This window comes from Octodon degus, unplaced genomic scaffold (assembly GCF_000260255.1).
Source record: "Octodon degus isolate 3935 unplaced genomic scaffold, OctDeg1.0 scaffold00117, whole genome shotgun sequence".
NCBI lineage: Eukaryota > Metazoa > Chordata > Mammalia > Rodentia > Octodontidae > Octodon > Octodon degus.
This window is the reverse complement of record NW_004524693.1, coordinates 7,631,076-7,646,521: the sequence shown is the minus strand read 5'-3', so window position 1 is coordinate 7,646,521 and position 15,446 is coordinate 7,631,076. Positions and strand designations below refer to the sequence as shown.

Sequence of the window (15,446 nt, the reverse complement as noted above, 5' to 3'; positions counted from 1 at the left end):
GACCTTTTTGTTTCCACACTCACATTCTTGGTGTAAGTGCTGATCCTGCTCTGCCTTTCCCACTGGGTATGCTCTGTCATTGATGTCTATCCTACTGTCATATTCACTCTGTCAAATCTTACCTTCTGTGTCCTTCTGTATATCACAAGTCATGGTTTTCTATGCCTAACTTTGTAGCCTGTGAATTGCAAAATGCCCTCACCCCCAATCCAAAGGCTCTTCTGCCTGCATATGCTAGGCTGTGGCAACTGTCCAAGCTGAACTGTGTCCTTGCTGTGTCCTTTCTTTGTAGACTGAGAAACCAAGTAGCCTACCAGTTCAGTGCTCATGTAGATAGAAGGGCTGAGCAGGTGGTTAACCTGTTGGGTGGACTCAACATCAGCACTTTTGGACATAGCCCCTTCTGAAAGCCACACACACACTCATCCCACTAGGCTTCTCACCATGCAGAGTGGGTTCCCTGCATCCCTCCAAACCTGAGTTTAAATTTGTGAGGGGATTTATGTCCAGTCAGCACTCTCCTTGTAACTATCTCCAGTTGCCATCTCCCTCCCAGTCACTGTGACAGCCAGCTCCAGAAACCCTGTAGTACAACTGCTCTGTGGTTGCTCTATGGCTCACTTAACCCCTTCTCAGAATAGCTGCTGATTCAACACTCAAGTACATTTGGGGAGCATTTTCCTGGCATTCTTCTCCAACTCCAACCTGCCTTGTGGAACAATTCATTTCCAGAGTAAAATGCCATGTTTTTGCAGCTTACAATACCCACAGACTTCGCATGGGGGCAGTGTTGTTGCTCTGTGGAGTGGCTGTCCCTATTCAGACTTTGTCAGTGGATATATCCTACTCAGGAGCCAGAATGAATCATCCAAACACCCTTCATTCCTTTCTGTGCACTGTGCTGCATATCTCCTGCTTCTCCACAATTTCACTTCTTCATGTCAACTCCCTCAAAATTCCCAAAGATCCGCTTCTTTCCTCCTCTGCACCAGTATATTATTGTCTTCTAGGTGTCTCAACACCAGCTGCCAGAAAGGCTGCACTTCACTGTCAGTTGCTTCCCTGTCATCTTGATCTCTCTAAATTGCTTTTTGAAAGCTAATAAAAGAAAAAAAGGTTCAGGAACTATATCACTTAGAGAATGAACTGAAGAGGCCAAAAGGTTTTAAATTTTAAGAATAAGAAGTAGTCAATTATGTTGTTTAAGGCTAAGGGAAAGTGTAAGTAGAAAGTAAGAGACTGAAGAAATATGGAGAAACAGTAGATAATGGAAGGAGTTAGACCACTGAAGAAGCGAGAGAGACTGAGATGTAGCGCACCAAGAGAGAAATGTGCATAAGTTAGAAGGAGAGATGCTGCAAATGGGAAACGGGGAGAGATGCTGTTGATGCCCATAAATGCATAAGGGAGGGAATGGAAATGAAATCAAGGAGTTTCCAACAGATGGTCTCCATTTTCCTCAGTGAAATAGAAGGAAGGTCAATAAGCTTAAAGTACTGAAAGGTGGAGTCAAGCAGAAATCTGAGAAAAGTGGTGAAGTTCTAGAATATTTCCTTAGAGGATTGGGAAAGGAAGTTGGCAATGGTTAGGGAAAATATTGAATGTACAGAGATCTAACTAAGGTCTGAAACTTTAAAAAGTGCCAATCTGTATGGCTGTGGGATTTTTTTTTTTCCTAGTAACTCTCAGAAACTTCAGCACAAAAGTGAAATTTCATGCTTAGATTCACTCAGGTTAGGTTTTTGTAGATCAGTTATAAGAAGAGGCCAAAGGGAGAGTTTCCGAGGCCCAAATCCAGCTTCATAATTGACATTGCTGCAAGAGTGAAGAGACAATTTAATGAAAAGATTAAAGGTGTAGTGGAATTGGTTCTTAATGGGACAAATTCTACGCATTAAAGAGGAAGGAATGCAGAATATTGAGGTGAAGTATAAAGGAGATGACAAATGAGTAGAGGGGTGTTTCTTTGCATACAATAAGTGAAATAAAGAAAACTGTTGAAAATCTCTGAAGAGACTATTTGGTGGCTAGAGTTACACTCAGAACTCAGTCATACCAAGTGGCTCTCAAGACTAAAAGTTTTTCACAGTTTTATAGTCCAGTCAACATTGTCCAGAGTTCCAATAGAATATGAAAGATTTACTTAGAAAAGCATACTCATTTGGGCTTCTCTTCTATTAAAATACAAATGTAGAACTAATCAGGCTGGTTCTTAGCTGCACATTCAGGTTAGGCTGAATTTTAAACTAAATGAACCCAAGTCTTTGTGCATGCAAGGCAAATAAATGTTCTACCACTGAGCTATACCCTCAGTCCATTTCAATCTTTACACTTGAAGAATCACTCTTGAGCTTCCTCTTCTTGAAAAGTCTTTGCCTCAGAAGAAAAGGTGAAGTTCTGCTCCTTTCATGATCTCATAAAAATATCTGTATATATTCTACATTTTGTGCCTACCCAGTACTAGATTGGTTCTTCCTTACATATATATCTCTATATAATTTGAGATGCTTAATAGCAAAAAGACTTATTCTCACATTCTTTAGCATGTGCATTGAAACTGCACAATTAGTAACCATCCTTAGTAGGAAATTCACCAAATTTAAAGTATGTCTCAGTTTATATCACTGAATTTCCAGAAGAGAAAAGAGTGGTTGTGGAGAAAGAAAAGAAGGAGGAGAAGAAGGAAGAAAAACAGGAAGATGAGGAGAGGAGAAGGAGCAAAAGACAGGAAGATAAGGAAGAAGGGGAGAGATGGAAGTAGAAAAAAAGGGGGAAAGATAGAAATGGAGACAGGGAGAGAGAGAGAAAGAGGAGAGGAGGGGAGGGCAGGGAGGGGAGAGAGATACACACTGAGTTCAGAGGCAGATGTAAGTAGCACAGTTTTATAGGCCTATGAACAAAAAGAAAGCCCAGCCTTTTAGGGAGCATTTAGCAATGTGTACAGATAGCAGTGTCTACCATAAGAGAGGCTGAAGAGGTTAGTTAGGAATCAATCCTTCATGTCCTTGGATATCACATAAAGAAGCATAAACTTAACTTATGAGTAATGAAGGACCATAGAGTAGAGAATTGAATTGGAGGGGACAAATTGTTTTCCTTGAAAGCAAGAAATACTAATGTCTTGGACTAAGGTAGTGGTTTGTGCAAGTGAAAGAAGAAAGACGGATTTAATACCAGTTTAGGAGATAAAGACCAAGTTAGTAACTTATTAATGTTGAAATAAAGCAGTTGACTCCCAGATCTTTGGTTTTGGACTCTGGGTCATGCTTAATTGTCCTGTAGCCAGAGTATACATGTGCTTATGGCATCCAGGAAGTTAAGGGTGCCCAAAATGTGAAAACATTATGATTTGGGATGAATAGCTTTTAAAAATGACCCAGTCATCATATAAATATCCATTCTGGACTTTACTTTTTATACTTTAATATAATTTTTTATTTTAAATATACATTGGAGAGATTGTAAACATACAATCTCTTCATTGCTTAGAATCACCCAAAGGAGGACTAGACCAAGACTTTACTCCTCTAAGTTAGTGGCGTCATTTGACTGAGTAGGGAACACTAGAAGAGAGCAAGTTTCCTGCCTGTCACACTTGGTCTTGAATGCAGAGAATTCATGACCGGCTTGGTAAGCCTGGCAGTGTGGTGACCTTCTACTGAAGTACCATTAAGCCAATTCTATGTATAACTCAGCCCATGTAGAATGTTTACATTTAGGTCACAAATTACAAATGGCCAGCCAATATTATTATGTTAGAAGAGTTTATTTTTTGACAACAGAGGGCATGAATGCATAATAGTGTAAGGAAGAGAGGTATAGATTAAGGTAGGGGTTATAATGGAGTCCAGGAGAATCAGGAACCTCTGAAAGTTAAAAAAATAATAAAAACAAAAAATAAAGACAAAAAGGAAAATATACAAAGAATTGTGTGTGTGTGTGTGTGTGTGTGTGTGTGTGTGTATTGAATTTTTATTAGCGGAAGTTTCACACATTTCTTCAAATTCTTCACAGTTTACTGTGAACCCAAAAAGATTACAAGCAACTAGCAATAGACCAAAATGTACAATAGTTATTTAAAATAAGAACTTGTTCAAAAGGAATAAAATATCAGTAAGGAGGGGGAATGGGGAATGGAATGAAGGAAAACAGAAAAATAAAAACAATAAAAGAAGAATGAAATGAAAGCAATTGTAAATTAGAAGGGAAAGAGGGGTTAAAGGGAAGGGACAGGATTGGAGAAAAGAGGATACGAAATATATAGGTACAAATTCCCTATAATGAATATGATCATCATGTATATCTAAATTGTACCAATCAATTTAACTTTTAGAAAGCTAATGAAGCTGCTTTGTTAAGAGTTACTCACTTGCTAGGGACTCTTCAGAAGCCCTAGGAAGGCCCCTAACAATTTTATACTTTTACCTAAATGGAGGTTCTTCACAAATTACATACAATGCATGGTCCCACAGGATCTGAATCCACACCTGCCAACCACAGATTAAGGGATCCCCTAACACAAGTTAGTATATGGGAGTGTATTCAATTCAGGAGGAAAGAGTGTAGAGAAAGTATTGCAGAAAGATGTAGACTGGCACTAGGAATGGCAGAAGAATAACTGGGTACTAAGGAAAAAGGAAACTTAGACATGTTCCTGAAAATAGAAAGAGGTAGTTAGCTGTGTCTAACATGGATAGGAAAATGGAGAAAAGAAAACAAAGATTAGGGGAGTTAGTAGGACATTTTCAGTGGAGTGATCACACAAAAAGCTAGTTCTGTTCTTTTTCGGACCAAGCAGAAATGATGGTTGCACAAGTATAAATGATACATGCAGTAAACAAATGAGAGGAATTGGGCGCAACAATAGAGCACTCTACATTGTCTATTAGAATAAGCATCAATAAGGGAGACTCACTATAAATCATAATCAGTGCTGTGTTAAGGTAGATGGAATTCATGGCCTTTGAAAAAAATGGATCCTAAGGCTCAGTGAGGGCTTTCAGTGACTTTCATCCCTCTGCCCCAACCTTTTCTACTCCTGTAAAGTCCCCGTCAATATTTGAATTTCCACATGTCTTTCCCCTTTTCCCTGTCCTCTAGCAGACATACATGAGAGACAGTACAAAGAGCAAAGAAGCCACAAGAATGATGTTGAATTATGAAAAAATTTTCATTTAAAATTTCTCAAGGGTCATTTATGAAATACATAATCTGTGTATGATTAATTCCATGTTACTTGTAACTCAGACCAAAGAAAACATCTAATTTCATATGAATAAACCTGGCCCATGGTTTGCCTGGTATTAGGAATGTGAGTATTTTTTATGCACGGTGGAATGCAGCCTTATCAGAGGGACATGCTCAAATCTACTGACAGAACATTTATAAAAGCTACCAGTTTTCATTTTAGAGTACTTCCACAGTACTTTCTTCCTGGGAACTATTTCTAGTTATCTTAATTTCATTATAGTTCCTAACTTAATTTCTTTACTGATTGTAACTTTAAAGGCTTTTGACTTATTAACTAGCAAAATGTTCATTCATAATTATGCCACTATGAAAAATCTGAAAAAGACAGAATTTCAAATATCTAATGTGACAGAATAGAAAGATTGCTATAAACTTAGAGTAAACCAAAAAATGCTTTCAGGATCTAAAACTAATAAAATTAATTCAGTAAAGAGCACAGATCTATAGTTTTTACCAGCAATGAGCTAGGCAATAAAACAAATGGTTTTAAAGATAAAGAAACATATTTAATATCACGGATTTATAATACTATCTTTCTTAAGAAGACCAAGATATACTTTATATTGTAAGTGTGTAAATTGAGAAAGGTCCAACTTCTTTGTGTCTTTGAGTATTGGGTATTGAATCTAGGGTCTTTACATTAAACTGCATCCCCAGCCTTTTAATTTCTTTGCAACAGGTTCTTATTATGTAGCCCAGGCTGGCCTCAAACTCATGGGGATTCTCCTGCCTCAGCCTCCCAAGTGCTGGAGTTACAGGAGTGTGCCACTATGCTCAGTTAGAAAGTTCCAACTTCTTGACATTCATTTACAGTTGACATGGAAATATTTCTATCACTTTTGTAGATAATTGAGGTACTTTTTCTCACCTATTCTTTCTTTCTAATACTAAGCTTTAGCTTGGCTTGAGTGTGAAAAGGAGAGTAGGAAAGAAAAATCTTTGATCCAACAAAGGCAATTAAACACAGTGTACTCCAATACTTTTTTTTTTTGTAGAACCAGGGATTGAACTCAGGCCCTTGCACTTGTCAGATACTTTTTAATTAATTGCCTTATTACTGTTGTAAAGGATACAATTCAGTGTGATGAAGGTTTTGTTTGAACTGTATTTTGGAAATTTTTACATAATTTTGATGTAATCTTTTTCATCAAACTTTCAGCCATTTCTTCAAATAAAGTTGGATTTTCTGGAGTTAAAAATTGCTAAAATTTGGTTGGACTTGATTTTCTTTCAACTTTATAATTGTTTTAATGAACCTACTTGTACAACTTATGCGAGGAAAAAGTATACCCCAAATAAATACATGTTAACGTTTTGCCTTTAGCCAATAAGAAGAAAGAGAAAGAACGCCCAGAGATCTCTCTTCCTTCAGACTTTGAGCATACGATTCATGTGGGGTTTGATGCAGTCACCGGGGAATTCACTGTAAGTAAGCTCCTTGTTTCATTCTGTAAGGCGTAAAAAATTCATTGTCAAAATAGGTTTCCAGAGGCCGGGGAGACGGCTCAGTAGAATAAATGCTTCCCTGGCAAGCACAAGGGCCTGAGTTCAATCCCCGGTTCCACCAAAAAAATGTTTCCAGCAAGAATGACCATGTCCCCACATGTCAGAAGCAATTTTTTGATGACTGCAAGCCAAATGGGCTCCACTTAGACAATCATAGATGGAAACAGAAGGTGACAACAGCATTGAAAAAATTATTTTACCCATTTCAACAAAAATTTCTAATCACTGTATACCCTTCAATTTCACTGAAAATATTAATTTACCTAGCACAGAAAATATAGTTGTGGTCAGGAGACCCTACCCAAGCCTATTTATCTTGAGAAGTAGATTGGAGAGTCACCTACTCAAATTCGACAGTGCATACAATCTATCTGAACAATTCAGGTTTCACAGTGGAGCCTGAATTACCGAGATCAGCTGATGACACTAATAGAATATCTCTGTAAAATTGGTCTGATCTTCCATGTGATTTAAAAAACACAGACTTTTTTTTAGGATTGGTAAATGTATTTTGTAGACATCTAAAACAAGTCCTATGTTTCTGGAAGAAATACTGATGGCTACATTAAGTATGCTCTATTGCTTACTATGCAGATACACACATGATATGAATGATTCATAAGAAATGCCAATAAGAATTCTTTGCTATAGGTCAAAGCACTCTTTGAATATTTGTAGTGCTCAAATAACACACAAGCTCAGACACATGATGCCATTTTATATGATTTTTAAAAATTGGCATTTTTTTTTAAATGGGAAAGGGTAAACATAGTGCAAGGTATATGTCCCTGGGAATCTCAACTATTTTTCTATGCCATTAAAGAGCTCAATTAAAATGTATAATCTGAAATAGTATTTTTGAATAAATTCAGACAAAAAAATCTTCGATAGGACCAACATCAATTCCAGGCTTCTTAAACCTGAGATAAGTATAGATATTGAATATATTTTTCTGCCTCCAAACAAGATGGTTAGTGAACAGACTGTGTCATATGATTAAGTAGGAAAAAAGAAAGAACAAATCAGTTTCATTTGGAGAAGTAAACCATGTAGCTGAACTGACAGCCAAATTATCTTATTTGTTTGATTCTAAAAGTAAGCAATAAGAATAAAATGGAAACAAAGTAAATATCTGTTCCTCCCAAAGTTGTGTGAGTAGATCATTTCAGTATTCTCAGTAGCACACAGAAGAAAACGTAAGAATTAATTCACTGTAAAACTGAGATAGTGTCTAACAAATTTGATTATCAGAGTTGGAGACATTATTTGAATGCCCTTGAGTTTGTGCACAGCCTTGTTATATTGTCACAGTGTTCTCTGATCTCCATTTAAAAGCTGTAACACTGCTCGCAACACTACCACCATCATCTCCACTAGATAAAAGTAATTTTTATAGTGTGAGAGTTTATATATTTTAAATATAATAAAGAGATTTGTCAGTATTTTTCTGAAATTTGAAACAAGCGGACCCTTTAAATTTTATAGAAGTTTTATCTAATAACTCTTATCTTTTTATTTTTAAGAACTTTGTGTTACCAGTTTTGACCTTTTGTCCCCTGTGCTTCTCTTTTGTTGAAATGTCTCATGAATTACTGTCATTTTACATTTTCATTTTGCTTTTTCTTCCTTTTTGTCTTCTGATCTGAAAACCTTCTCTGTTATATCATTTGACATTTTGCTTCTTTTTCAATATTTTATTTTTCCCACATTTTCCAACTTACTGACATCTTATGATTCAGTCTATCTTTATCTCATTTTTTTTGTTCTTCCTGGGTTCTGAATGGAAATGAAGGAACGTGAATCATCACCATCTTGCTGACTACAATACTGGTCATTTCACTTTGTTGTTTATTATAATCCAGTGAATCAATCAGAGACAGATGGAATAAGATATGTGATTGGCCATCTTTCCAGTCATGAAAAATATAATTCGATACATTACAGTGAAACCAAATAAGCCTCACCCCTAAATCAATATGAAGTAAAGTAACTGTTTAGACTTAATCCATTAATACAAAGTTAAGATACATAGATAGATGGGTAGATAGCTAAAAGCTAAATTTAGAAATCTGAAGTGCTTTCATTGTCTTCTTGACCTTTCTAGTAACAATTTGTCAGCACATTATTTTTAAAGATGCCAAATTCTGCCTTTTTTACAATCTTAACCCAAGATTTACATTTACTATGCTATTATGCTTAACTATAAAAATACCAAATGATAATAAACTTCTAAAAAATCATTTTGTTTGTAGGATTTAGAACTCAGTCCCAATTGCTGCAGTATCATTAAGTCATTGTGTGTTGGGGGAATGTTACAAAATTTGATTATTGTGAATGTTGAGATTGAAATTTGAGCAATTTGTTGAATTACCTTAGCCAGTTGCCTTACACAGTTCTATTCTTCATTTTGGAAACTTGTTTGGTGTACTGCTTGGTGGTTACTCTGTGGCTGATTGCCCATATAACCTTGTATGCTTGGTCATAGACTTGGACCTTAAGCTTAAAATTACAGTGGGAGGTGAGATTTTCAGTATGAAATTATTATAAGTCCTTATCCTTTACATTGCCATTTTTGTCCCAAATACTTTAGAACTCCCTTTTCCAGACCTCTAGACCTGTGACGGTCGCTTCAAGTCAATCAGAGGGAAAAATGGTATGAGTGATACAAGTTATCATTTCTTGTGATACAATAAATGCTTGGCCTGTTATATCATGCTGCCATTCTCCTGGACTACACTGGATAATCAATCCCCAGTTGATGTACATATACTTTTTATCCTATACATGGTCAGGCAAGGAGATGTGCTCCTGCTTCTGATGCTTAAACTCCCAGGTCTCTATTAGCTGTCTAATTTTGGGGATTGGTGTGTCAATCTGGAGTCATGAGATGGCTTTCTGATTATGTGCTTTTGTCACATACACTGAAATATGAGTGTCAGGTTTCATTGGTAAGCTGGTTTGTCTAAACTTAGAAAAAAAGAAATTATGTCACCAGTGTAGTCATGTGGTAAGTACACTTGTCTGGAGGATCTTCTATAATAAACAGCATTTTTTATGCTGTCTAGTGATATAACCCAACCAAAAGTTCATAAAAGTTTTGAAGTGCTATTGGGATATATATATAATAATTTCAAATATTCAAATAATTATGGTAATGATCATGCCAGTGAAGTCTGCTTTGGTGGTTATGTGCAATGCATACCTGGATTTGTAACACTTAATAACTCCTTTGGCCAGTACAATATTAACCAAATGCTATTAATTGCACTTAGAATCAGAACTGGGATTATGCATGGGCTCTTGAGTTCCAATTTTTGGCTTAAGGCTTTAGCATCAAATTGTGTGCTGGATGCATGTAAAAGTGTTGTTTTACTGTGCTTGGAGTAACCACAAATACCAGGAATCAAGGAACTATATCCCAAATCAAACGAGATGGGTCAAAGCATGTTTCTGTAGGACTTGAGATATTTTTATTTAGACAAAACTTTTACTTTATATCTGACTATATTTTGTGGGAATTGGGAGTTTGGTACTGTAGCATTAAAATGGAAATTATTCATATATGTTTTGAAATAAATTGGCTTCCCTTTCCCTGGTCTAATTTTATGAGAAATTTAAACATAGAGGCTGGCTGTGTAGGAACATCCCTTTTCTAGATTTCTCTAAGCCAGCCATCACTTTAGCTATAAAATGTAGAAGAATCACATTAATGAGAACAAAAATTCAGGACTGCCTTTGAGTAGTTGTCCTTTGAGTTCTAGCCGCACAGCCTCTTCCACCATGAAATTGAAATTGGTTAACCAGAATTGGGAACTGAAATTTGTAAGTTCATCACATGGCCATTGGCTACCTGTGATCACCCCGTTATAAAAACAACTTACAAATTATTGTCAAAGCTTTTCATGATGCCATCCTTTTCCCCTCCAAATTCATGTTTCTGCTTTTAATAATTTCTCCAATCATTTAATGGTAATTCTTACTATTGCCTATTTATGAAAGAACCATCTGGCCAAAAGTGAAATTATACATCCAAACTCTGGAACATTGCCATTTTCTCTGTTCTCTTAAATCTGTTGTCCTATAGACTGTCCAGTCCCTGATTTAGTTAATACCTCCCTATTTTCATAACCGCCCCAGTTTAAAAGGGATTCCCCCCATTCAGACCCATTGGTTTCATCTCCTCCCACCTTCTAAGTTGTCCCACATTCTGTTTTAACTTTCTTTTCTTTCTTTATTTACGTCCATTACAGCCAGATCTCTATGGCTCACAGATGTGCCCAGGGAAGCTCCCAGAGGTGCGTCACAGGCCCAAAAGAAGCTTGCATCAAAGTGCTTCTTTGAGATGTCATAGCACTGCAGCAGCAGGTTCATGTGTGTGCAGTAGAGTTGTTGCTTGGCTTATCTCACTTTTTTGTTGTCATTCCCAAACTCTGGAGGCCCACGTCACACATTGTTTTGCCGAGACTTCATAGGATAAAGCCACATAAATTGTATCTGGATGCACTTCAGGAATAGTGTGTCTGCTTCTCTCTCCAAGTCATTCTTGGAGGTTGGATAATTTTGAAATGGGGACATCTGTAGGTTGAACTTGTAGGAAAGAATGTTGAATACTCAATGAAAAACTAACTTCTCTGTTTAATTTTGCAATTCTCCTTGGTTAGATTGCCAAATACTCCTTCCTCTCTACTCTAAATGTTTCAAATTATTGCAAATTCTCACAAGGCTTTGGCATGGTTCTCATGTCCCCAGATTCTACATGACCAATAAATGAAGTGGGGAGGAAGGGATAGAGGAGCAGAGGAGGGCATGACTGGGAGAAAGCTGCCGTGGAAATCCCCAAAGCAGCATTAATGTTAGTATTTAGCATCTCAGTGGTTATTGCTCCTCCACAATTCAATTTTTGTCTCCTCATAATTTGACTTTGTTAAAGCTCTAGACCCAAAAATCACATTTTGTAATCATAAAGTATAAACTGACCAAGGGTGAGGCTTTCCTTTTATTCTAAAATATATTCTGATTATAACATACCCAGAAACAGCTTGCCATTCATCATAGAAAACCCATTGATCTGCACAATACTATGCTGTGCACAAATTTAGAGAAGTCTTGCTATGTCTGCCCTGAGTCGCCAGAAAAAAAATAAGCTAAGCTGTAAACATCATTTCATGGATGAGCAGAGTCAATATGGAGGTGATTTTCATGCGCTTTTTTTTCAATCACAGTCATACTCCCACCCACCCTTTTTAAGTTGGATCCTAGTTTTACCTATGTGTTTTAATTAGAGAAGAGAATGATTGCATTATTAAGTTACTAACGTTAAATCTAGAATGTAACTTCAGTTTCCCAAGTGTAATCCTACAGGTAGCATGGGCTTCTTGGTGAAGAACTTTACTGGAACATGAACGTGCTGCTGCATCATGTTCTGAGCTGCCTTTCTTTCCCTTTGGTTGTCTACAGGGAATTCCTGAACAGTGGGCTCGGTTACTCCAAACCTCCAACATCACAAAACTAGAACAGAAGAAGAACCCACAAGCTGTTTTAGATGTTCTCAAATTCTATGATTCCAAAGAAACTGTCAACAACCAGAAATACATGAGCTTTACATCAGGAGGTAAGAGAAATTTTAGAGTATTGAAGACTGAATAATTAGAAGGAAGGAGAGAGAGAGAGAGAGAGAGAGAGAGAGAGAGAGAGAGAGAGACAGAGAGACAGAGAGACAGAGACAGAGAGAGACAGAGACAGACAGAGACAGACAGACAGACAGACAGACAAACAGACAGAGACAAAACAGAAGGCAAAAATGGAAACAAAGCTTTTGTAAACAAGGAGGGGTTGGGCCAGCGAGAAAGCTCAGCGGCATAAGCACCTGCCTCACAAGCACAAGGTCCTGAGTTCATTCCCCAGTACTGCAAAATGAATGAGTAAATAAATAAAGAGGGGTTGAATAAGGGGGCTGAAGTGAGGAGAAGGGATTGGCAAAAAAAAATAGAAGAAGAAGAATCAAGATATATCATGCACAGGTACAAATTCCCTGTTATGAATGTGATGTTATGCGTATCTCAAATCTACCAATAAAATTAATTTTTAAAATAGAAAATTGTAGAATTAACTCTTTTCAGAGCCTCATGATTAAAATGAAATGTCTGTGGAACATTTGAAGTCAGTTCTAGTATGTTCTTTAAATGTGCTCAGTATAACTAAATCAAATATGAGTTTGAATTTGGGATTGATCACAAGAGATATATATTCAAAAATAAATTAAATAAAAAAATAAAAAATAAAAAAGAGATATATATTCACTGGGTGTTTTTAAAGTCCAAATAAGAAAATTGTTTGGTGAACCCATAAGGGTTAGCTCCAATCAGCAGTTGCAGTTTGGGAATTTGATATTTAAATTTGCCCTATAAGCAACAAAAATATATCCTAAATAATACTTTTTCATTTTGAAAAATATAATCTATGCTGTGTCTCTAGAACAATTTACCTCATATCTAAAGAGAGAATGGCACATTATCACCAGTACCCCAGCCAAAGAGAGCTCCTGATTGGCATTGGATTCTGTGTATGGCCAAGTCAAATTCTTTTTGAGAATGGTACAAATACACACTTAGAAGGAAAAGTTTCTGATTTGGCCATATCAAATATCAAAGCTCAGCACTGAAGATATGTGAAAATTCACATGCCAAATGGGACTTTTTGATTTGATATTAACTATTGCCCTGAGTGGAAAACCTAAAAAGAAAGACAGCAAATCAAGTATTTTGTTCTAATCTTCCATGTGTAACAAAGTATCTAAGAGATCCTGCTACCATACAAAACAATGCTAAACATGAGGAAATCAGGAGCTGTGCTTCAAATTACAATCATAGGTGACCAGAACCAAAAATGTTTTCAAAGAGTAATTTCAGTATAACCATTGATGCCCTTCAGCTTACCAAAGGGTGGCCATTGCTGTTTAAAACTTTTATTTTTGTATGCAAAATTCTCTTAACTTATAGGGTTCCGTTCCTGGCAACTGTGTTAAAGTTCAACAGTATTTGAGCTATTGTGCCGAATGAGCTGAATGAAACTCACCATATTGTTCTCTGAATGCTCCAGTCTTGAAACTGACTGTTTGGGGGTATAGGGAGAAGAGGAGAATCAGAAGCAAAGGCAGAAGGAAATAATAGAAAGGAGGAGAGGCAGGGAAAAGTAGAAAGGAAAGGATAAAATACCCTGTAATATAGATGTATAGACTGATACCAGTCTGGAGTAGGTCATCTTCACATTCCTCCATCTAGATGAAGTTCACTTCATTAAGGTTTGTGCGGTGACTTGAGGGTGGAATGGTGCAAGCTACTTTAAGGAAAAAATAATTGTCATTTGTCATATGTATTTAACACTAAATTAGAAAATTTTTGTGGTCCAAGACATGCAGTGTCTTGGCTTGTTTATTTTTCTGCTGTTTTTGTTTGCTTTTTAGTGTGCCTCTAAATAAGACAGTCCACATGATACAAACATGATCTCTTTATTCTCACTTTTCAGATAAAAGCGCACATGGATATATAGCGGCACATCCTTCAGTAAGTGAAAAATCAAAAACTTTTTCATGATTAAAATTTCTTAGGATCCAACAGAATATAATTGCATTTTTCCTGTTTTTAGATATAGAATCTTTTCAAAAAGTTTTCAAGGTATAATTTAGCTATAAAAATATACCTGTTTTAAGTGTACAATGACTTTTAGTAAATTTATTTATTTATAGTACCCTCATCATAATCAAGTTTTAGAACATGTCCAGCAAAATCTCTCTTGACAGCTTAAGAGTTACTCCCTACCCACTGTTACCTTATCCCCTGGGCAAAAAATAATCTGCTCTCTGCATTCAAAGATTTGCTTTTCTGGAAATTCCATGTAAATGAAATAATACATCATATCACCTTCTGGGATTAGCTTTTTTATTTAGCATAATTCTTTTATACTTGAACCAAGTTGTTGTGTACATAAATAGATTGCTTTTCTTATTCCTGAGTAGTGTACCATGGTATAATTAATACCACTGATTGAAGATAATCCAGACTATTTCTAGTTTTAGGCTCTTATCAATAATGTATCATGAAAACTCATGTTCATTTGTCTTCACATAGACAGTTTATTTTTCTTACATGTAGAATTTTGAAAATAATCATATTATTAGGAACCTTTTACTGAGCACAGAAGGTATATATACAATATGGGCTAATATTATTTTCATTTTCACCTAATCTTCCTTACAATTCAGTTAAGACTTCTCATTGTCCTCATTGTATAGATGAAGAAACTGAGGTTTAGAGAAATGAAATTACTGTTCTAGTTTATGACATTCCACTTTTAAATCATTTGTTCAAATAAGATGTTGTATATACAAATAATAGGATATTACTTAGTGCTAAAAAGAAAGTTCTAAAAAACAAAAATAAAAAATAAAAAGTTCTAACACATGATACAACATGTATGAACATTGAGCAGTTTATGCTAAATGAAATAAGCCAGTCCTAAAAAGACAAAGACTGCATGATTCCACTTATATGAGATACATAGAGGAGTCAAATTTGTTTTTTTTATTTTTTTAAATTTATTTTGTGTGTGTGTGTGTGTGTGTGTGTGTGGCCAGCTCAGCCCACCAGGGGGCAGGGCTGGCTGGTATGTGGTGCTGGGGGATTGAACTGCGG

The 15,446-nt window shown here is 36.2% G+C and overlaps 1 protein-coding gene across 4 annotated transcripts in view; it reads left to right on the top strand.

Annotated features, from left to right (window-relative positions):
- Pak3 (p21 (RAC1) activated kinase 3) overlaps window positions 1-15,446 on the top strand; it is a 133,208-nt gene that overhangs the window by 52,479 nt on the left and 65,283 nt on the right. For 3 of the 4 annotated variants that reach the window (XM_004640028.2, XM_023699899.1, XM_023699900.1), the window contains 4 exons: window positions 6,575-6,675; window positions 11,007-11,051; window positions 12,214-12,367; window positions 14,281-14,318. In XM_004640028.2, the coding sequence (XP_004640085.1) occupies window positions 6,575-6,675; window positions 11,007-11,051; window positions 12,214-12,367; window positions 14,281-14,318 (338 nt within the window). The remainder of the gene's footprint in view (window positions 1-6,574; window positions 6,676-11,006; window positions 11,052-12,213; window positions 12,368-14,280; window positions 14,319-15,446) is intronic. The other variant, XM_023699901.1, reaches the window with a different exon arrangement.